The sequence below is a fragment of the Anopheles cruzii genome, chromosome 2, assembly GCF_943734635.1.
Source record: "Anopheles cruzii chromosome 2, idAnoCruzAS_RS32_06, whole genome shotgun sequence".
In the NCBI taxonomy this organism is placed as follows: Eukaryota; Metazoa; Arthropoda; class Insecta; order Diptera; family Culicidae; genus Anopheles; species Anopheles cruzii.
This window is the reverse complement of record NC_069144.1, coordinates 1,831,046-1,853,963: the sequence shown is the minus strand read 5'-3', so window position 1 is coordinate 1,853,963 and position 22,918 is coordinate 1,831,046. Positions and strand designations below refer to the sequence as shown.

The window sequence follows — 22,918 nt, the reverse complement described above, 5'->3', positions numbered from 1 at the left end:
CTTCACGCACACATAAGGGCACTCGAAGCGGGAAAAGCTTTTCGCCGGAAACCGTTACAATGTCGTAGAATAATCTATATTTTGCAACTCTACTAAACGCTCTTCTTCCGTTCCGTACTTGTTTAGCCGCAACAAAGCAAAAAGAAAGGAACTGTACCTTTGCCGTTTCACTGTCAGTCAAAAACTACTTTATTTTATCATTACACGTATTAGGTTTGGGCTTTGTAGTAGGATTGTAACACCGCAAATGCTGCGTTCACTTTCTTCTTCAGGGTTTCGGGATGCTCCAGCATGTCCAGTATGTCCGTATTGTTAAGTTCCACCAGCATGCCGGTTACTTTGTCAGCCAATTGCGGACAAATGGCCTTGATCGCTGTGAACAGGCATTCACCGAGTATCCTCTTTTGTTCCGCGCGGTCGACAACATGCAAAATGTTGGCAGCGACTGAATAGAGGATATAAAATACAAATTTTCATCGTGTCATCGTGGAAAATGTTACAGTTCATCAAAATAGCAACCTTACCTGAAACAGTGCTGTTTTCCTTCGCCGCATCCGCCGTGCACTTAGTTTGGGCTTTTTTTGGGGGAGTTTTAGGTGTTTTCCGTGGTTCGGCTATTTGAGGAATATTCCGACCCACATTTCCCGGGCAAGAGGTTGCTGCCTGCCTCAGAGGTTGCTGCTTGCTTTTATTGAAATAAAAGCCCATATTGTCCATTATCATATCGTTTATGTATTGTAGCCCTATCGACCGAGCATCCTGTTGTTGTGGTTGAATGGTTGGATTCCCTACGCATTGAGGTGCTGGCTCCACGTAGATCCGAAAGCCATAGATTTCGCGTCCGTTCATACAAACGATGGCGCGTGTCGCATTCTGCGCGTGGTAGAAATTTACGAAGCCATGCCCCAGCGAGTTACCCGTTTGGTACACCGTTGTCGAAGAGATATTTCCGTACGGTGCGAACAAGTTGAACAACTGCTGATTGGTAATGTTTGGATGAAGGTTAGAAACTAAGAGATTGAAACCCATTTTGCAAACACAATGCGAAGCTACGAAAGGATTACGATAGCGCGATAAACCGTCACAGCTTAACTGAAGAACCGAAAATGAACCGTCTCAGTTTTGATTTGTGTTGGTATGTGTGTTTGAAATACCAATACTTTGGTTGCTTATCTGACAGTCGGTTTGAAGTTTTTTAAAAGATCCGTTAGTTCACCCGAAGAAATTACCCGTTGCCATCATATCCTTAAAAAGCACATAAGGTAAGGAAATATTTTGAAATTTAATACGTGCTATAGCGCGCATTGAAGTCGGTCCTGTGGACTTCAAACTTACCCGACCAGATACCTTCATATGAGAAACTTTGCTGCTCGATGTTCCACGTGCATTAAAAGTAAACGTAAAATCGGTTTTATTGAAATTGAAACATGTATTTTGAAAATTTCTCTTATACACCTTCAGGTTGACCCAAAATCCTGTAACTGATTTATTGAACTGAAAGCATTCTTTGATGGTCGAAAATCATGGCCAATGCACACGTTTTACATCTCCAATTGGTGAAGACACACATGCTTCTACGGATTCGACGTATACACCTTCGCCTTATTGACCATATACCGCAAAATGTTTTGGAGTGCTTCAATGTGATTTCAGAGAAGAGAACCAGAGAGCGAGCCGGGAAAGGTTGTGGAACAAAGTTTCATTCAGATGTTTTCTAGTATGCAGAACAACAATCCTTACCATCATCCTTACCGCTCTCCGTTCTCATAATTTTCCAATTTTCGAGAGTTCAAATTATGCGAAGCTACTAGCGTCATCCTCGTATCTGATCTGCTGCTATAGCTCGACTCGAGAGGGTATCTCAAATGTCCCGCCTATAAACCTATGCAGCCCCCCGTAGTTGCTTGAAACTGACTGAAGTGGGTGTTTTTCCTGTCGGTGGGGGCCGTTTTGAAACAAATATTATCCTTCCTTCGTCTTTTCGCACACCTTACCGTGATGGTGTCTTCATAGTCAGAGCAAGGATAAGGATAGTGGGAACTGAGGTTGTGTCTAAGTAGCTTCTTTTGGAGGTTTCTTGTTCCCATTACTTTTGCGAACACCAACTGCATAGGGCGGTTAGCGGTCAAAATGTTGGCCCTTGACACATCCTCTTCTCCACTAACCATAGATGCAGCCACTTGCAGCAAAACTCATTGTGGGACGAAAATCCGTTACGGATAAAGAGAACCACTCTCGTTTTATGATGTTTAAGATCATTCTCACTGCGGTGTTCCTGCTCTTTGTAGAATCGCAGAAACTACGATGTCCCTTTCTGCTAACCGTCTGTCCAACAAAGCTGTTACTACCATCAATATCTCGTCAAGAACCGCTCGCCCAAGAGTGTCGATAACTACAAGGCTTGTCGTGTTCTTTAAGCCCCGAAAAACATTTCTTCCGATGGTAGAAGAAGTATTCGATTCGCAAGTTCTACTGACGGAACACAAAACAAATTGACTTCGAACGAAGCTACACTACCGGCAGCGCGTGGTTTCACGTAAAAAACTGAACAAATCTTTTTGAAACTTTCGATTCATCTGAAGCGCGTGCAACGGAACAAACTAAACAAAAATTGGAGCACGAATTGATCGTGGGGCCAGCAAACTAGTGTAGACGAAGGTTCTGCAACCTGCTCCGTAAGGGGTCATCATCGTACACGCTGGTGCCCTCCGCTTCGCTAGCAATGAATAACTTATTGCGCCCCCTTCCAAGCGTTGTGTAACATTTCTAAACACGAAAAAGCTAGTTCTCAGAATGCTCATGACGACAGTGAATGTTCACAGACACACACACGACGACGAAACATGCAAAGGGAAAACCAAAAAGAAAAGTGTTTCTTTTCACCTGGAACACGACGAAAATTGCTTAATTTTGGCCAGAAGTGAGGAGGATCGTGCTTCTTTCTCTCGACTGCACTCGAATGCCCATTTAAAGTGGTTCCACCACCCCTCTCTCTTTTGATGACCTACTCATATTTTTCCCTGCCTCTCTCGCCGTCTGATCTCTCTTGTGTTTCGTCTTTTTGTTTGTCTAATTTTCAGTTGCAGATTTTTCAGTTTTTTTGTTGTGTTGTTTCATTCTCTCATTCTACGGCCCGCCTTTGCGCGTCCGCGCGATCTGTTGTGATGCGCACACCAGTGGGAAAGAAGAGTGGCAATCGAAGCCAATTGCTATCTGTCGTTCCACGTTTTGTGTGCCCCCAACTAGCCGCAAATCCCCTTTCAATCATCTTCTCTTCCTGCTTCTCATTACGTCAGTTTTTCTGTTTTTTGTTTTCATGGGTATTTTCACTTTTTTTGGTTATTTTTAAGATTTTTACTTTTATTTCTTTTATATGTTCAGACTGTCGCATCGGTTGCTCTGTTGTATCTCATTGAAATAGGATCTTTTGTTTGGTTGTTTTTTTGTTTCTTAAATGATTTTTGTTTGCTCCAAATTGGTTTGCAACGAAATTCACACATTTTTGCGGGTGTTCTTTCCTACCTACGTATATAAACAGCATACACTTGCCAAAACCTTGATTTTGTGGCTTTCCTTCGTTAGATAGATTGAGCATTCATACTATTGTATGTCCGTCCTTCTAGTGGTACGCTTTCCCGGGTTTCTACATCATAATGTCCCGTAATAGATCGCCCTAGGCAAATTATCAAACGATTACAAATGGTTCATCCATCGAAGGCGCTTTCGTAGACCATCAAACAGGGGTTTTCTCCTTATTTTGCTTTGTTTTTGCGATTTTCGTAAATTTTCTGTTGCTGTTCTTTTTTGCGTAGCATTTCAGTTTGTCTCTGCGGCCACATACTTCCATTTTCAATGCTAGAAAGAGAGGAATCTTTCCTGCCAGTTTTACGATCTTTTTTAATGTTACATTTTTGCATCAATTGCGATTTTATAGTTGTTTTCCATTTTTTTGTAGCTTTTTATCATTATATTATTTAGGTTTTTCTTCTTCAATGTATATAATATTTGATAGATATTATGTTGATTATGCTTTAGTGCGTGCGGGAAGAAGAGCGCGCCGCACAAGCATTAGAAATCGTAATGTAAGCCCCTCTCTCGCGCTACAAAAAAAACTGAACGGGGCTTTTATTCAATATTATTTTGTGAATAGTTGAAAATATTTTGACGATATAATTGTGAATCCGCCGGACCACCCAGAAATTCTCGCCATTGTAAGGGTTATTTGAGGGGCGCCTCTCTTTTGAGGACAATGAAATCAGTAATCTAAAGGAAATAATGTCGTTTCTGTCAATGGTACTGTAGCGGCCACCAGGTAAATCGGATTCCAATATTTGAGCGATCATCAATAACCGATGGATGTCCATCATCCGAGCAGCAAATGAAGTGGTTCAACCTTTCGAAAGTAGCTAGAGGGACGAGAGAGAACAAAAATTAAATATTTGACTGAATACCTACAGCACCTTCTATGGCAACCTACCTCACTAACGCGTGAATCCGGGGCCGTTATCTTTCCACAACAATTCCACGACGTAGATGCAAAATGACAAAAACAGAAACTACACCATTGTGTTGGGGCGATATATCGGGGGAGCGGCGGAAATAATACGTTTGCGACGAGAGAAGGGTTTCATTAAGCTTGCAAAACTTAGTTGGACTGCGTTTTGGCCTGGTGAGCATGCAGCACGGCGACGGCTTCCTCAACCTTGGCCTTCAGCGACTCATGGTGCTCCAGCATGTGGAGCAGCTCGGAATTGTCGATCTCGAGCAGCATGCCAGTAATTTTGCCCGTCAGCGCCGGGTACATGGCTTCGATCAGCGGGAACAGTCGCTCGCCAAGCATGTTCTTTTGCTCGGCCGGAAGAGCAGCGGCAAGCATCGTAGCCGTAAGCGGCTCTTGTCCTGTAACGAGCGATTCGTAAAACATTTGTGTTAAGTGCATGATAATGCTGTTTTTTAAGTTGTGTAAAACCAAAAATGTTATGTTACCTTTAACGATGACAGCCTGTTGGCTAACTTGCTGCGGCTGCATCGGGACCTGCTGCGGAACCTGTGGGTTGCGCATATTCGGCGTGTACTTGTAGTTCTGCGGTCGTGCCTGTGAGGCGGCCAGCTGCGGGGCAACCGGACGCGTTTGCATGTTGGCGCCAGCCTGTTGACCGGTGATTGGCCGTGCCGAGTTGCGCATAGCTGCCGAGTTGGCCTGAGCAGACTGCGCATTCGGAGCCTGCTGGTTGGCGCCACGAACATTACCCGCCTGGCGGTACTGGTTGTTGGCGGCATGGGCCGCCGCAGCGGTCATCGCGGGGTAGCCGCCGGCCGGTGCATTGGCCGCCACGCTTTGGTTGGCGGCATTGGGACGAATCGGCGCATTGGCGGACCAGCGCGGAGCGGTGCGCACTTGTGCCACCTGCGGCCCGTAGAAGCGTTGCGGCTGAGCGATGGTTGGCATAAAGTAGCTGCCACTCTGCTGGTACACCTGGCCGATATGCTGCATGCGCAGACTGTTGACACGCTGAATGTACTGGCTGGCCAGGTGCGACTTGCGCTCTTCCTTGCGCTGGGCCAACGCAACGTACAGTGGCTTGCTGCCGACAATGCGACCGTTCATCTCCGTGACCGCTTTCGTCGCTTCGTCCGGTGCCGAGAAGCACACGAAACCGAAACCCTTGGAGCGACCCTCGTCCAACATCACCTTCGCCGACGTGATGGTTCCATACGGAGCGAACTCCTTGCGCAGCCGCTCGTCGTCGATAGTGTCGTCCAGATTCTTCACGTACAGATTGACGCCGTGGTAGCGCGTCAAACGCTCCAGCTTCAACTGCTCGAAGCGACGCTTCAGCTCCATCTGGCGCTCATTCTTCTTCTGGGCGCGGCCCACGTACAATACCTTGCCATCCGACAGCTCCTTTGCGTTCAGTTCCTGCACCGCGCGCTCGGCAGCTTCCGGATTCTCGAACGCCACAAAACCGAATCCACGGCTCTTGCCGTCCTTCATCATCACGCGGTGGCTAGTGATCGGGCCATACTTTTCGAACATATCGCGCAGAGCTTCCTCCGTCAGGTCCTCGCCAAAGTTCTTCACGTACACGTTCGTGAACAGCTTCGCCTTTTCGCCGAGCTCCTTCTCGCGCTCCTTGCGCGAGATGAACCGTCCCACGAACACCTTCTTCTCGTTCAGCAACATTCCGTTTACCTTGTCGATCGAAGTATTGGCCGATTCTTCCGTCTCAAAGTGCACGAACCCATAGCCCTTGCTCTGCCCCTTGTCGTCTTGCGCGACCTTGCAGCTGAGGATGTTGCCAAACGCCGAGAACGTATCGTACATTGCCTTGTTGTCGATCTTCTTGTCGAGGTTCTTAATGAACACGTTGCCGACGCCAGATTTACGCAGCGATGGATCGCGCTGCGACCACATGATGCGAATCGGGCGGCCCTTGATCGGGTCGAAGTTCATAGTATCCAGAGCGCGTTCAGCTAAAACAGAAAAGGTCGAAAATGATGTGCATCAAATGATATCAAATTGTCAGGTCGATTATAAACAGCGAAGGGAACGATGTTGCAATGACCACCCACCCCCAAACAAAACTTATAAATTATGTATTGTCTGTCTGTATCCGTGCCCTTGTTGGCCGCGTTTCATTCAAACCAAAAACTGGACAATTGCTTCCATTTCCAATCTAAAATATAAAATTACGCAGCAATAATTGAAGTTTTAATCCGTAAATGAAGAAAAAATGTATAAGCCACCCTCTTCTGTATCGCTCCGTCATTCACGACAAGAGCATTAAGCAGACATGTACTGTAAACATGTATTAGAATTGCACCATGCGTCGCAATTTACGCCTCTAAACCGGTGATGTGTGTCTACGTGGTGGTAGCACTCGGTACGCTGGACATTCAGAGCATCGGCGGGTGGACGTGGGACGGATGGTTGGGTTAAAAACACCCCCTTTTGCAACTAATTAGGAAAGGATGAAAAAGTGTACGACACGAGCAAAGTGCATATGCACACGTACCACATACAGCATACATCATAATTACATTAACAATCCCCCTCTCGCGAGTGGATATATGTCGTTCTTCCCTAGCTTTTAGTCCCATGACCGGTGGCCGTCCAAATGCGGGCCACACGGGTGGGTGTTTGGGTGATTTGTATTATGATTCCCAATGCTGGGGCCGGGCGTAAACCAGCATCATGATGGAATGATGACTAATTGTATCGATTTATTTTTCTGGTTCTCGGAGGGATGTGCCTTGTCTCTGTCGCTCACCGTACCGCGGCCGTTTCGTAAATACATAAACAGCTACAACATGCAATCAACATATAATTAAAACATTTAAATAACTTTTCCCGTTTTTGGGAAGGATGGAAAGTGCTGTTCAACCAAGGTTTTGTTACAAAACTTCGGAAGCGAAAAGCATCAACATTTTTATTTTACAAAATACTCTTGCGACATTTGGACTGGCCTATCCGTGTTTCAACACCCCAGTTATTGATTGCTAGACATGTCCGTGCAATAAACGGTAGCTTTCCAATCACATATCAAATCGTAAATAGTGATTTTACACAGCACCGACCACCAACATCAAAAACGAGATTCCAGAGGGCCACATTTTTGGTACCGGAAAAGACCTCGTACGGAAAAAACATATCGCCGTCTCCGGTGACGGATGGTGAAAAGTGAAACCGTCACGTAACGTGGTGTCCCACAATCCAATGCTCCTCCGCCGTTCCTCCGGCATCACCCATGCCGACCACCACTGTGCAACACCTCTTTAATCTATGGTCGTTACTCCTCGCGGTGCAGAGGCGTTCGGTGAAGAGGAGGCTCGCGCTTTGCGTGCACGACGTGGCAGCGGCGAAACGCGTGAGAAAATGTGAACAAGCGACACACATCACGGCACGGCACGGCGGCGGCCTTATCGGTAGGCCGCCAGAGAAGGAGAGACAAAAGAAACGGCAAACCTGCTGCTAACAAACACCAAACAGGGAGAGAAAAACAACATTCACATTGCAAGGCTTTTCTTGCATCGGTTTCTTGTTTTGAGGTGCGTAGTGCTGTGGTCGGTCCCCATGAACCAGCAACATAAAAAAAGAGAGAACAGAGTGCCCCTCCATCGATTGACGGCGGTCCCTCGGGGCGGAGGGTCTTGATTCGAGTCCGTTCTCTTCAAGGACGATTACAAATTCAACAATGGAATGCACCCAATGTCTCGTGGGGTCCCTCCTCTCCTGTTGTGCATGGGCCGGTGACATCGCGCTGCATCTAATCGAATGAAGTAGGCTATTGTTCAATTACTGTGCTTGTGTCGATGCTGTAATAAGCTGTTGCTGGTGGTCGCTGAGCTAAGAGTACAAATGCATTTTTGCTACCCCTAATACCAAGCGCTTTATCGCTTTCCTCATAACTGATAATGTCCTTGACGATACGCCCCTTCGTTCGCATAGATTCGTCATTTTGCGCTAAAATTGAAGGGGAAGCTGCCTTAAAATCGTCACAATCTAGTTGGCGTGTACGATAAGGCGGCGAAACTTATTAGCAACACGCTTTTCACGTGAAGTCGGCGCATTCTAATGACGTCACTGTATCAAATGATTAAAATTTTCGCTTTGAGAAACGCAACCCAGTGAACAATTTTGAGTGCCCGACGCTCTTCTCACTATGGAGCATCGAAAGATTATCGAAAGATGATCGAAAGAAAATCGAAAGATTATCGAAAGACTAATGTAAATCGCCTATCTAAATCCCTTGTGAGATGGCCCAATCTTTCGATGGCAGAAATTAATCTTTCGATTTTTCTCTCGAGCGTGCCCCTTGTCGTCTCCCTCTCTCATATATGTGCCCTCTCCCTCTTTCTTTCTCTCGTATCCCCTGTCGGTTCCCGAAGTGAAAATGCTTCGTGTCGGTTTGGACATGCGCAGTGCCATTTATTTTGCGTCTCTTTCGCTCACTCGTCTATTTCACGGTTTCACTTCCCTACCTATTCGTGCATTCCTGGCGCTATGCAGCGTTGGCTGTGTGTGAGGTCTGCGTTGGTGGCGGTAGTGGCATCCGTCGAACACATTGTTCCGCGTACACACATTGTCGGTGGGTCCAGCCGGGTTTATGTTTGTGCGTAGATTATTTCACGCGTGGTCTTCGATGCATTTCTCTAAGGAAGAGAAGAAATTAAATTGTTGTTAGATTGTTTGCATTGCAATCCTGTCATTTTTTCTTACCTTTTCCACAAACTGACGAGACAAATGACGAGACACAGTTGTGACACAGTTGACACTGAAACGAGCAAAGTGAAAACTTTTGAACATTATTTCGCTGTCACTGAACACTGTCCAATAAACTTACCTGTATTATTTTATCAGGATCAAACATGATGGTACGAGATGCACTTGCACTTGGAACATTACACTTAGGAGTAACAAATTGAGAAAATGGCACTTAGAGCAAGGTAAATTTGCAGAACAAAATTGGTCTAAGTCCCGGCAGCATGCTTTCCTGGACTCAGACAGTTTTAGACTGCTTCGGCCGGCTTGCTCGACCTCGCTGTCTCTTTTTTTCTATTCCTTTCCCTTTCCCCCGTCCGTTTGTCTTCCACATGCTCGCGGTCGCTTCGGGTCTCGGCCTGCAGCCCTTCCCTCCCCAGGTAATTCAAACCCACAAGCTCGCGCGTGAAACTCCCTCCTCTCGTGGCTTCCTCCGCTCCGCCGCTGCCTACGAGCGGACCCTCATGAGCCGGCCTGCTCACTGCAGCGAGCGTCGCGCCCGCCCCCTCTCGTCGTCGCCGCAGGCAGAGGGGCGTTCGAGCTCACTCGTTTCAGCCTTCCTCGTCCCCTCCTCAGGCGGAGGGGTACCTCGGGCACTCAAAATTGTTCACTGGGAATCGTTTGAGTGATTCTGCCATTTAAGGGAATTCGGGACTTTTTGCTGTGGCTTTAAAATTATCGCGAACGGTCGTTTACTCTCAGTATGGCAAGACCAAAAAATCATTTCCTGCAACGTACCCGGCAAGACAAAATGTTATGTAGAGAGACAGACAGAGAGAGCGCACTTGGCCCCTTTTCTTCTTCTAACGCAAAGCGATAATGCTGCGACGTAGGCAACTATGGAAATGTGGCGCTTTGGTAGTCCCATCAGCCGCTAGGAGGCGCCACAACGTCACTATCCAACTGACAGTTGCATCTCGCCTCTCTGTCTTACACATGGGCTGCTTGCGTGCGGCTAAGCGAGATAACCATAGGTGCACAGAACGTTTGCAACCAACATGGCGGAACACGGCGGCAACCATACGCCAACTCTGCGTTACGGATTGCTCGCACTGAACAAGAAAGCACGTGTAGGTTAGGAATGCGCAAAAAGGGCGCCTTTCTTCCGATGACTCACGCCGGAAGAGATGCACCCGGTGCAAGCAAATCATGCACAAGACTCGCCTGTTTCGCCTTGAACGGGTCGAAAGAAGGGGACGAAACTTACCATCAGCGGGCTGCTGGAAGTTGACGTACGCGTAGCCCAGGGAGCGGCGGGTGATCAGATCACGGCACACGCGGATGGAGAGCACCGGTCCAGCCGATGAGAACTTCTCGAACAGCGTCGCCTCGGTGATGTCCGAGTGCAGATCGCCGACGTACAGCGATGCCATCTGGTAGTTCGGTCCTCCGGGATTCATTTTTCTTCTGTTTCCTCAGCTAGTGGGCTGCAAATAAGCTGCTGGCGAGCGCTGGTGGGTCCAAGCCTTGAGTCTCGCGAACTTTCACTTCCACTTCCTAAGAGGCGGCGCTGCTTTCGTTAAATTTTCACTCGGTTTCTTAGAAACGGCCACCGGGAGAAAGCAGGAAAAACTTCCTTTCTGGCTCTCGTGTGCTAACGATGATGATGATGGTTCGCGTGGCTAAAGAGCAGAAAACCAAGCGCGATGTAGAGCTTCTGAAGTGCAAGAAAAACTAACCGATGAAACTTTCGGTTTTATCTTTTGTATCTCAGATGCACACACGCACGGAACGACGATCGAGTTTCGCTTCAATTGGCGGTCACTTTTGCAAGACTTTTTTGTGAAATGAAAACTTCCTTTCAGTTGCGATAGATGGAAGGTGGTGTTCGCGGAGAGCACGGGGTTTCTTCTTTTCTTTTTCGACTGTTTTACGATTTTTTTGGGGTGTTTTTTATTTTTTTAATATTTTTTTATGTATTTTTGTTGGTATTTTTTATTCACAAAAAAAGTGTGAGTGGTTGTGCGATCTTATTCAAGAAGCACACAACCGCACAACGTCAGCGACACTCTTTGTCTGATGGCCGTCCACGGTGCGTTTTGCCGATGAAGTCGCTGTGCACTGCGATTTGTGGCCTACCTCTAGTCGTCTCTTTCGCACCACTCTATGGAGAGATGCGTGGCGGACCAGGTACACACTCCATGCGGTGCCGATCGAACCTCATTTGACAGACGGAAATGCCCGTTTAGAAACGCGAATGTGGCAGTACTAAAGAATGCTTGTTCTAAATTATCTAGATCGATTGGCGATTTGAATCGAAGTAAGCACAGTGACGGTTTATGGGAAATTCGTTTTTGAGCAGCGAAACGCTCCTGCGCTCCTGCGCTTCTACACTTTCTGCCGGATTCACTGATAATAAGGGAAAAGGAACTTGTTACCTTTTAGTTAGCCGCATGCGATGTTTTTTCCATTAATTCTTCGTATCACTGTTCACCGTTGAACGCAATTTCGTTGAAGCTCTCGTTCATTTGAAGCACACGTAAAACGGCAAATGATCTTTCGCAACCTTACATCGCGCTGTACAATTTTCGCACGGAAATGGTTTTTATTTTAGTTTCCCTATTTTTATGCGTTTTCTATTTGTCTAGTAAAATGTTTGCTCCGGACGAATGAAAAGATCGTCCACTCTACGAACCAACCGAAACGCAATTGATGCGTTACATCGTCACAATGGTTACTTAGATGAGGGAATACTTCGTCTCAGTTTCCTCAGATTGTGCCATAGGCGAAAAAGTTATGTATTGCGAAATAAATGGGCATATTTGGAATATTTTTTTATTGATTTATTAGCTACTGTTCGACATTTGTTGATTCTTCAGCATAATTTGCACAGTTACGATTACTATTATGGTTTGAATACAAAAAACGTAATTCCCTCGATTTCTTAGTCACGTAACATGTTTTTCTAATTTCGACATGTTTTTCCCTTCGTGCATCGGGATTTCATATAAAGTAAATACGGCTATTCATATACGTTTCATTAATTTATTAGCGTCTTTAGTAATTGGAATAGAATTGAGATCGAAATATTCTAAAAGCTTAAGCGAAAACACAAAATTCGCAAAAAACATAACACATGTCGGATAGAGGAAAGATGGATGGAACGAAATGGAAATGAATAAAAATCAAACGACGGCCGATTTGGCCATCAACCATAATCTGCAGAATCGAATCGAATCTGGGCCTTGAGGGAACCTTGTTGGACACATAATAAACATTGCGACCCTGTGTTGGGTAGTTCTATAGTTCTCTCCCCTATATAATAGTTGTAACAATTGCCATGCTTTACACTAAAACTCCACTCCAACCAACCGCTAAAGCGATACGTTGGGCAACGATATTGATTATCCTCACCACGAGGAAAAATTGGGACATGATTGATTTTGCTAAACAACTAACGACGACTCCTCACGACTCATTGACACGTTCAAAAGCGTTCTCCCGATGCTTGGGGATTTTCGGATGACAAAATTGGCCTGAAACCGGCAGCATCGAGCGTACGATGGTCGATGGTCAACACTGCTACTGGCCGGTGGAACCACTTTTCTCGCGTACGACCGACACCGTGAGTCCCTCGTATTTCTTACGTTGGTCGCTCAGCAAAGATCGAACCGCAACATCGTTATCCTCGTCACTATCGACGGGAGAGTCCGGTTGAAGCGCTTTCAACGATGGCACCACGTTCATCACCTCGGAGATGGTAGAATTGAAGCTTAAAACGATGTCAATGTTTGTGGCATCCGGTTCATCCCTGGCATTCCCGTTCACATCCACACCGGTCGGGATCGTGGGTCTGCCGGCAACGCACGGTACGGGGGCAGGTGGGGTTTGTGATTGACGTTGACTTCCTTTAGGAAGTGGAACAACTTCTCGAGTAACGCTCGTACCCTGCCCTTGCAGCATCCGGATTAGCTGCCCCTCGAACACCCTGCGTATCACCGTACACGGGTCGGCTGTGGGGCTGGTCGTGCTTGTCACTTCCGGCACATCTTCATCCGGTTGCTGAACCGCCCGTCGCATGCCTACACCCGCCAGTGGAAGCACTTGGCTGTTGCTTTCTTTCAGTGCTACCAAACGCTTGTAGGACCCAACATGGCGCATCCTTTTGGTATTGGATGGCTGTACTTTTGTCACGATAAGCACATCCGGTTCCTTATCCCCGTCGGTGGGCACGGTCGTCGATGAGACTTGATCGTGCTGTTGTTCCATCGACCGCAGGCCGCGATCGGGTTGTTGCCGCTGGTTTTCTTTGTCAACTCCTCCGCCACCGCCGCGGGAATGTCTTGTTCGCTTGTGACTGTGCCGATTGTTGCTGCTGTCCGATGAGCGGCTGGTCGATGGGGCCGGCTCGTACGTCCGGGAGCCGGATGCATTCTGCAGTGAGTACCAATTGATCAGCCAGTTGTTGCAGCTGAAGCAGATGTGTTTGTCCGCGTTATCACCTCGTTCGGCCTGTGTGGGAGTTGGAGTAAGGACGTTTTAGAATAGATTATAAATTGGAAAACATCAATAAAAGAACATTTAAACAAAAGTTCCACAAAAGCAGTGAATACGAAAGTGCAGCTTGATCTGCCGGCTGCCTCAAGATGACTCTTCGCAAAGAGATGCATCGTAGCAGTCTATGACTGGTGCTCAACATTCGCCACATGTTTAGATTGGCAAAATAATTGACCAACCAAATGTTGTTTCATGAAGTAATATAAAGTCAAAAGTAAAGTCAAAAAACAGCTCAAAGCAGCCCTTTCGTCCTAGAGACCTTATATTGGAAATCACATTTTCATGTTGTTTTGGGTGCGTGCCTCTTTTGCAGATTGGCTACACCGCCGCGCGGTTATCTTCTGTATAAAATGATTCACAAAGAATCCTTTAAATTGGATGGTTTCTATAAAACAAAAAAGAAATAACAGCACACTGGTAAGGATTCTTGGAGTTACATAAATCGGCCTACCAACAGCGAGTTCAGTGATCCGAGTGCTTTTGACCGGAGAAAGCCTAGCGGTTCGTCAGCGATTAATGGCCGAGGGCGGGAAAAGCCAGCTGTACGGACACGACGGTTGTGGATTGTGGCGCACACATTGCACACCCCATTGTTCTCGTCCCGCTCCGCGCGCTACGAACACAACCATCCTTTCTGCCATCGGTACACGTTGGTCCGTTTGCTCAATCTCGTATGACATAAACCATAAATGTCTACGGTTTCGTCCCTCGGCCGAAGTAGTGACCCGAAAAGGTAGAGAGCAGGCGCGTGGGAGCAAAGGCCCCATACGGACACCGTTCCAACACACACGCCCGCTCGCACTCACGTGTTACCCATACAAACGCAGGCGCAGGTCGTACGAATGGCCGCGTAGGACGGAAACACGAGAGTCCTATACACTCCTGTTTACACCCAACGCCTGGACTATTATACCGTGGCCCACCGCTCTCTCTCTCGCTCTTGTGCTAGGTTACTCCCAATTTCCTCCCGAATGGACATCCTCCCGTCACACGGGGACAGTAAAGAGGGCGAACATCGTCGGAAAGAAAATCGATAATTCGGGGCAATAAACGGAGCAATCCTCGCGGGCCCCGTTTACGGTTTCCGTCGCACCGCACCTATCGGAGACTTCCGAGGAGTTTGTTGTAAAGGAATCTCTATTTCGAAGCACACGGAGGAACGCTAGTCCAAGCTGTGCCCGTGCCGGGTGCGAGCTTACCCGAAATTTGTACTTCTCGTAGATGACATCGATAATGTTGGGCCCGTTCCGTGGCTCGAAGATGTTGAGCGACAGATTGGTGTAGATACCGCAGATGAGACACACGTTCGCCTTCCGGCGTACCGTTCCTGGTCCGTTTCCGGTGGTGTTGGCGCTACGTTGCTGTGTCGCCGACGAGCCAGGTTGCTCGACATTGCCACTTCCATCGCTTCCGGCACTTCCGTCCGCTGCCGCCGCCGCAGCACCCGGTTGTCCATTGGCGGCGGCCGGTGGTCCGGCTGCGTTACTTCCCGCAGTAGACGAGGAAGCACTACTCATCGTGGCTGCGATGTTCCTCCACGAATTTCAACACCCAGTTCCGGTCCCGGGTTTGAGGGTGGCGAACTGAGAACCTCTAAATTAGATTAAATTCTCACGCGTCCTTTACCGGGTGATGGAGGATAAACTTTGCTAAATCGGCAGCCCGCCCGCTCGTGGCCGCTGCTGCGATGGAGAAGATTATTGAACCGTTTTGGTGTCCGCTTCCGTTGGTTTCGATTCGATCACGTTGTCGCGTTGCTCGTGCGCACGCACAGACTTTTGCATAAACTGAACCGTGAGATTTACACACCACACAGATACAAACGCACTAAAGGAGCCACTCACGAAGGTGCGGAACCACCTCGTTCACTAAACGCTCCGAGCAGGACAGGAAGTTCTTTGGTTTGGCCAGGCGTTGCTTCAATACACCACCACCCACACTTTTGCGGATACTCTTGCTGTGGCACTATTTCTTTTCGACCACCGTACGATGTCCTCGCAACGGTGTCAAATCCTCCTCCACCAAAGGTGCACGGAGAAAGGCGCGCGGGCCACCGTGTGAACTCCGGACGGCGACGGTGTCAAAAGCGGACTAACAGCAGGCGCAGGTAGGCGCAGCAGATGTTTTCCTGTCCTTGCGGTGCGCTTCTTCGCCACCACACCACAGAACGTGCGCACGTGTGCCAATGTGCGTAGCGATGCCCTTGTATGCGTGCACCGGGACCTAGGGACACATACACTCGCGTATATACGCGCGCAGTTTACGTGTGTTTGAGGGCAGATGTCAGACGCAGCTTTCCTTTGACCTACCACAGAATGCGTGTGGGAGAAAAGGACACAAGTAGGACCCGCGGGCGTGTTTGTGACGCGTCGCGACAAATATACCGGAATTGGTCTTTCAAGCTCAGTGAACTTGGGACCCCGTAAATCGCCTAAGATCGAAAAGCTTTAATAAATAGTGAAACAATACGCCGATCGAACCCTGCAGTGCGACCGAGACAAAGCGACTGCGCTAGAAAGAGAGGGGCACAGGGAGAGAGAGAGCATGATAAACACACAGTTCAGGAATCGATTGTGGCGCGAAATCATTGGTCATCATTTTGAAAAGCCCAAATGATCCCAAGCAACCGTTGCTTTGAATTAAATGAAAAAATGCATTTTTAACCTAAATATTCAGAGTACTTCACTTTTATGAAACATTTTCGGACAACCTCTGAATCGGTTACTGAATAAAGAAAAGACAGAAAGTGCTTTTGTCTGGGGTAATGTTTATGTTGTAATAGATTCTTCACGATTGGTTTTTCTTAGCTTTGATTTGCGTAACTTATCTTCAGTCACGTCACTTTCTGTTTGAGTGAACCTCATCGAGAATGTCCCGGTCTCTTCTAAACTGTACATGTTTTGCACGCCTGAGCGGTTCCGGCGTCGTGCCCACCCAAAAGCTGGCACACCCGGAATGATGGTGCTCGATACAAATACTAATCGCGCGTACACAGTAGAGTTCTACAGTGTACGATGGACTCACAAAACGAACGATACAGGCAACACAATGCGGGGGGTTGTTTTATAGTAAAAATGAGAGTTGTTGGTTTACTTTTTTGCGTTCAGCGACACTATTAGCCGTAGTCTAGTTCGTAAAATAACTAATAACTATCACCCCGTAATAACGCTGCGCTCTCGGTTTACTGTTTTCGCAGTGAAGCTCTTACTGTGTCTTACGAAGCCGTCCTATATGTTAAAACACGCTACTACCTATCGTAACGCCACTGTTGCTCGAGTTGCTGCACGGTACTTTAATCCTGAATTCCCCCCGTGTGAAGAAAAGCTTGCGAAATAAAGCAACTTACTTCCGTGTAATTCATCTCATTCGTGATCGTAATATACAAATAACTTAGAAAAAGGAAAAGAACGCCGAATGCCGAACACAACATAATATGTGTCCCCCAGTTGTGTGTCCCGTAGTTTAACTGTCCACTGACGAGCAGCCTACGGTAGTTTGGTGCTCCGCATCTTAGGCACTGTCGTCGGCCGCTTTGTGCGCTCGCTTTGCCGGTGGGGGTCCAGCCACTGCCTCTTCTTCGTCGTCATCCTCATCGTCCTGCTCACGGTGGACCGATTGCTCGTCATCGCCTTCATCGTCGTCCTCATCCGTTGCAGCAGCAGGACGGAAGCTTCCGGTACCACCGCGTGCCGCACGTCTACTCGTGCTACCGTTTTTGTCTTCCGCTCCGTTGTTACCGTCGGTTCCGTCGGCGCTTTGCAGTTGCGGGAGGCGAGTATTTTTCGCTAGAAGCTGCTTGCGGTCCTACGAACAAGAACTTCGGGTTATCAAAACGCCACAGTCATATGGTCCTACACTTACGTTCAGCGTCGTGCTTCCGGGCAGCGAAACCCCAGCGATGGTGGGTGAGGTTTTGGACTTTGATGAACCGACAAACACCACGGACATACTGCCACCGTCCTTTGTCAGGCAGTACATGTCCTCTGGAATGTAGTGGCGTGTGTTTTGAAAGTCTTCCGCCTGTGGCTGAAAGTACATCGAAGGAATGCGAGCTTCCACCGGGAACTCGCGCATATCGTACGAAGTGAGCCGGGTGAGTATAAGCCCCGTCGCGATATCACAAATGGCCCAGAGTTTCTGCAAAAAAAAAAATTTAGTAGATCATTTAATCGAACAGGGATCATTTCCCGTGTTCCCCGTCTTACATGATTCGTTTCTTCATCATCCGGCTTCATGGCGTCCTTGTGGTTTTTCATACGCTCGATCAGGTTTTTGTAGAAGCCAAGGCAGAAGAATTCCTTGTTGGTGACCAGTGGCTCCAGGACGAGCCACAGGCACCGTTCGATCTGCCGTAGCTGGGCCGGATCGGAAGGCCGCGTAAATTGTGGGTCGTGCGTCAGAACGGTCACCGCGAACACCAGCATGTAATCGGGCAGGATGTGTGGCAGTTGGCTCATGGCTCGTTCCACTGGAATTCGGTGCAAAAGGGCAGTTTTAGTTCGTGCCATCTGTCGAAAGCATTAGCCCTACGGTGCCTTACCTGTGGCAAACGTTTTCACGTATTCGCGCCGTCGGTTAACGTCCGTTTCGATGTTTGATTTTATTTGATGCAGCAAACTACGGAAACGTTGAGTGTTATCATTAGAGGCCAAAAGCGGTCCAACGGGTTCCTACCTTCGATCCGTTTCCCGACCACCGAGCGCGTAATAGCCCATGAAATCAAGCGGCAGGCACTTGTGCGGGACGCCCTTGTTGAGACCTTTGTGTAGCTTCTTTACGAAAGTGTCGCGCACTTCCGGTACCGGGTCAGTCTGGAATGGGCACAGAATGGAGCCATTAATTGAAGAGCTTGCCACCCGCCCCGCCCCTCGAACTCACCATAAGCTGCGATAGATTGTAAAACTGATCGGCAATGAACTGATCACCGACGCCCTTCTGTTCGCAGATCTTCAGCATCGCTTTACCGGCGCTCAGCCGAAGCCAGGACTTTTCCGCCGCCGACAGGGCTCCACCCTGCTCCAGCAGGTCACCCTTCTTGCTGATGAACGCGTTCAGCATGCGGAACGTTTTCTGCGCCGACAGCACGTCCTTCTTCAGCCCCAGCAACCAGCGGGCCATGGTCTTGAGGCCCTCCACCTTGCAGCGCGTTTCCTCGGGTAGCTCCTCCTCGTCGCACCACTCCTTCGCCGGTACCCCGACACGCCCGTCGGCCGTCTCCTTCACCAGCAGTTCCTTCACGATCTTGCGCGAAATAATGTTCTTTATGTGGACGTGGAACTTTTCCGGCAAATTGTACGCAATGTGACCGAGCGTCACGATTGCCGTCCGGTAGTGTTCGCTTTGCGGGTGCAGCGTTACCTTCAAGCTTTCGACGATCTCGGGAAAAATGTCGATCGCCGAAGGATCGCTGACACCACCACCCGCCCCTGAGCCACCGGCAGCAGCAGCGCCGTCACTGGAGGAAATGGCCGCCGCCGCAGCCGCCAAGCCGCTGCCCCCGGTGGATGATTGGGTGTTGACAAACATACAGCGGATGGCGTGTTTCGCTTGCTTCGGCGTGCCGACGATCGCAAACTCGCGGCACAGTGGACCCAGCTCGCGCAGCACCGTTGGATGCGAATCGATCAGGGGTTTGTAGCGTCCGAGGTACGTGAAGGCCTTCAGTATGTACGGGGCAACGTACGGTTCGTCGAAGCTGAGCAGCCCGATCATGTGGCGCAGGATTTCTTCGTGCTGAAAGTGTGCCGAAAACACGTACGCCAGCACGGTGAGCAGTTTGAGGCCCCGCTCACCGGCCGAATCCGTCGGTAGGGTGACCTCCTCGATCAGTTCCGTGCCACCGTTCATGCACTCCTGGATCAGCGAGATCAGCACCACGATCGACTGCTTGTCCACCATGACCGAGGCGATCCGCTCGAGCAGCATCTTGACCGTGTTGTAGTACGTGTTGGTGAGGATCGGTTGGCCGAGCTTCTTCAGCACGATCGCCATCGTGTCGGCGCACTCCTTGCACGACACGTCCCGCTTCAGGATCGTCTCCATTTCGGCCAGCAGCTTCGGATCTTTGCGCATTTGGGCGGAAAATTTGAGCAAAAACTCTTGCGCCTTCACCGGATCGGGCAGCTGCTTGGCGATGTTCGAGCACTTGGCGTTCATGTCTTTCTGCAGCCCCGGCCCGATCTCCTTGATGCGGTGCAGTTTGATCCAGTCCGCGACACTGCGCCGCACTTTGAGCTGATTTTTCTGCAGCTCAATGAACGCCTTCGTGGCATTATCGTCGATCGTACCGAGCAGCTGGTAGAGCTTCTTCATGCGCACCTTCGCCGGCAGCTGGTACGGTACGAGGCAGGTAATGAGTAGCCGCTCCACCAGCAGCCGATCTTCGATCCCGGTCATGTAGTAGCCGTGCAGGATCTTGTCCTTGATCCAGTTGACGGCCTTCTTCGTCGCCTCCGGCACGTTCGTATCGCTGAGGTACTTCTTGTAGATCAACGCCAGCCCGTTCATCGCTTCCTTGCGGATCTTGTACTTTTTGTCCAGCGTGCGCTCCTTCACGAACTCGAGCAGATCCTCCGACTCCGACACGATCTGGAAGTCACGCTTGGCCGTCTCGACGATCGCCATGACCACCTCGTAGCGCACGGTTTCGTCCGAATCGTGCTGCCGGTTGCGCAGTATGTCGATGATGTCCTTGCGCAGGTGCGGATGGTTGAGCAGAAAGTGCATCGTGCTCTGGACACACTTGATCCGGATCAGCACGGCGATATCGTAGAACCGGCCGAGAAACTGGCGCCACAGCGGACCGTACTGCTTGGCCAGCGTCGAGCCGCGTTCGGAGAACATCCGCGCCAGCATCGAAACCGCTCGCAGGCGTTCCGATTCTTGGGACGATTTCAGTTTACACTCCAGCTGCGGCAGCACCGACAGCAGGATGCCCGGAGCGATCACGTTCAGCTCGTAGATGACGTCGTAAATTTTCGGCATAATCTGGTAGTTCTTCTCGTACTTGTCCAGAATGAGAATTTGGTTGAAAAAGGCCTGCGTGTACACCTCGAGCGTGTCGGACGTCTTGACGATCAGTTCCTTGGCCAGTTCGTACGCGTTCCGCTTTTGCGTCTTGCACGGGTCGACGATGTTAATGTACAGCAGATCGAGCAGATCGTACGACACCGAATCGGACTCGGTGATGAGGGGCGCCAGGACGTCCTGCATAAACGATTTCACTTTCGGGCTGTGCTCGTCGCTGGAAAGGGAAGGTGGGGAAAAGATGGGTAAAATACGTCCCAAATGAAGGCGGCCGGTGGGTTCCCGCTTACTTGACAATCCGAAACATTAGGCTGAACAGTGTGCAGAACACCTCCTGGCAGTCCTCGAGTTCGAAGCACATGTTGAACGACTTGACGTAGGCCAGATTCTCCAGCAGATAGAAGTACCGCTTGAACGCCGGATCCTTCGGGTCGCGCAACCCGCTCAGCTGGCGGATCAGAAACATAAAGATGCCCTTGATCTGATCCTGATCCTTGTACGGTGCTTCCGGTGCGTACACACGCAGCACATCGGCGATACAGCACGCTATCAGGAGCTGGACGTCGCGCGACGGGTGCTGCAGAAAGAATTCGTCCGCCAGGTGAACGGCCAGCGGAATGTAGTGCGTGTACATGCCCTCGTCCTGGCCCATCGCCTGCAGTGTGTGCGTGAGCGTTTTAAGGCGCCGTATCAACTCGTCCTGACCGAGCTCCTCGTTGATGGGCCGGCAACCAGCCGGGTATGTGATGTCCGCCATGGTCGCGTGTGGCAAGTTTTGTTTACTTCTCGAGAGCGGGATGCTGATTCTAGGTGTGCTGTCGCTTTGAATGTCTCTATTGTAGTCCGTCGATCCGGCAACAATCGGAATCGCCTGTTAGAAATTGTACACCATTGCTACCGATGAAGGAATTAAAAACGCTTGCAACTTCTTCAACTCCCGGCACGTTCTGAGTTCCGTTTTCCTGGTATTGGCTCGATTCCGGATCTTTCGCCGCCGGTGCTCTACAGCGCGCTTATTAGAAAACTGTTCGCGCAAGCCACGCCAATGATTCGATGCTCTGCTACGATTCCGGTGGGCTTTCTGTCTTCAAACAAAAACGAGTACGAAACACGATTTGACTTGTGCCATAAAACAACAGATACTAAAAATGAGTTCTTTCTTCGCACACTTTTCTCTCGCTTTCTCACTCTTTCGGTCCGTTTGGCACCAAACAGAAGATCCTTTTGCGTGCTGTGTGTGCGCAATGCTCCTAGCTCGCTGGTGCGTAACACATTTTCTGCCGTGTGTGTTATCGACGGGGCCTCTCCAAAACAATAGCTCGGCACAGCGGAATGCACAACGAAAATTCAAGACACACACACACGGCTCGCGCGCGTTGCAGCACCACTGACAAGACCCGCTTCTGGCCACTTATGCGCTTGGTTTTGGCTAGCCGCATCCGACACTTTGTGCGCAAAATAGATCTACGAAAACACCGGAGTGCTAAGCAGGCCTGGGTTTGCTGGGGGCCTCTTTCTGGGTTAAATTTTACGGTTTGCTCGGATTTGTTCACCGTTGTCGTTGCGAAGATGATTACCGTTTTGGCTTCCTTTCGCTCGCTGCGGCCGCTACCGTGCAGCAATGTGTGAGTGTGCTTTTCGCTTTTCGCCGTGCGCTCCGGGAGATATGTTCATCTCGCTCTCTCCTTGGTAACAGTGTAACCCGGCGCACAAGCGAGAAAGAGCATCTAGCCTGCTCGCGCACACGTTGTAGCAGGCGCGAGAAAGTGAGACAGCGAGCATCGCCGGCCTTTGTGCAACTGTTTCAATCACTCGGTCGTAGCAAAAGCGCTTCTCAAAAAATCGGCGAATTTTGCTACCCTGTGTTTTGTCAAACTTTGACGTTTGGCTCGGGGCACTCAGCTGCGTCAAAGAACTATTTGAAAATTGCGTAAAATTTCTTTCAAAATGATAATCACAGAAAGTGAAATTAACCGTTTCCTTGTTTAGTTTATTCATGTTTCAGATCGTGGCATCACGGGCTGCTATTGTTTGAATTTTTAAAACTATCTCCACCGTTGATCCGCACTATCGATCGCCATATTTTACTTGAAGTTTCCTCTTCGCCGTATCACGGCCGAGCTGCGGTCTTTG

General features: G+C 49.2%; 4 protein-coding genes and 1 long non-coding RNA gene across 6 annotated transcripts; all 5 read right to left on the bottom strand.

Moving 5' to 3' along the window:
• Window positions 1-209: 209 nt before the first annotated feature.
• Window positions 210-1,062, bottom strand: LOC128268409 (uncharacterized). Its single transcript, XM_053005487.1, has 2 exons — window positions 525-1,062; window positions 210-445 (listed from the first exon to the last, which is right to left on the bottom strand). Exons 1-2 carry the CDS (start codon window positions 1,027-1,029, stop codon window positions 210-212), a joined length of 741 nt encoding a protein of 246 aa, XP_052861447.1. The 5' UTR covers window positions 1,030-1,062.
• A 343-nt stretch (window positions 1,063-1,405) lies between these two features.
• Window positions 1,406-11,289, bottom strand: LOC128268240 (polyadenylate-binding protein 4-like). Its single transcript, XM_053005279.1, has 4 exons — window positions 10,470-11,289; window positions 4,987-6,474; window positions 4,478-4,899; window positions 1,406-4,406 (listed from the first exon to the last, which is right to left on the bottom strand). Exons 1-3 carry the CDS (start codon window positions 10,660-10,662, stop codon window positions 4,646-4,648), a joined length of 1,935 nt encoding a protein of 644 aa, XP_052861239.1. The 5' UTR covers window positions 10,663-11,289; the 3' UTR covers window positions 1,406-4,406; window positions 4,478-4,645.
• On the bottom strand, window positions 8,931-9,490 carry LOC128268241 (uncharacterized). Its single transcript, XR_008269131.1, has 3 exons — window positions 9,345-9,490; window positions 9,221-9,275; window positions 8,931-9,153 (listed from the first exon to the last, which is right to left on the bottom strand). It is a non-coding gene; the product is annotated as an uncharacterized LOC128268241 (long non-coding RNA).
• Window positions 11,290-12,665: 1,376 nt separating the features above from the next.
• LOC128269336 (protein phyllopod) lies at window positions 12,666-15,276 on the bottom strand. The gene is made up of 2 exons (XM_053006776.1): window positions 14,959-15,276; window positions 12,666-13,714 (listed from the first exon to the last, which is right to left on the bottom strand). Exons 1-2 carry the CDS (start codon window positions 15,274-15,276, stop codon window positions 12,785-12,787), a joined length of 1,248 nt encoding a protein of 415 aa, XP_052862736.1. The 3' UTR covers window positions 12,666-12,784.
• A 1,299-nt stretch (window positions 15,277-16,575) lies between these two features.
• On the bottom strand, window positions 16,576-21,542 carry LOC128278196 (sister chromatid cohesion protein PDS5 homolog B-B). 2 transcript variants are annotated; one of them, XM_053016870.1, is made up of 7 exons: window positions 21,076-21,542; window positions 18,638-21,002; window positions 18,434-18,570; window positions 18,300-18,376; window positions 17,965-18,227; window positions 17,594-17,896; window positions 16,576-17,551 (listed from the first exon to the last, which is right to left on the bottom strand). In XM_053016870.1, the coding sequence occupies exons 1-7, from the start codon at window positions 21,540-21,542 to the stop codon at window positions 17,270-17,272; spliced, it is 3,894 nt and encodes a 1,297-aa protein (XP_052872830.1). In that variant the 3' UTR covers window positions 16,576-17,269. The 2 variants fall into 2 exon arrangements, with proteins under 2 accessions (XP_052872830.1, XP_052872829.1); XM_053016869.1 differs by having other exon boundaries at window positions 16,576-17,563; window positions 17,621-17,896.
• Between the last annotated feature and the right edge of the window lie 1,376 nt (window positions 21,543-22,918).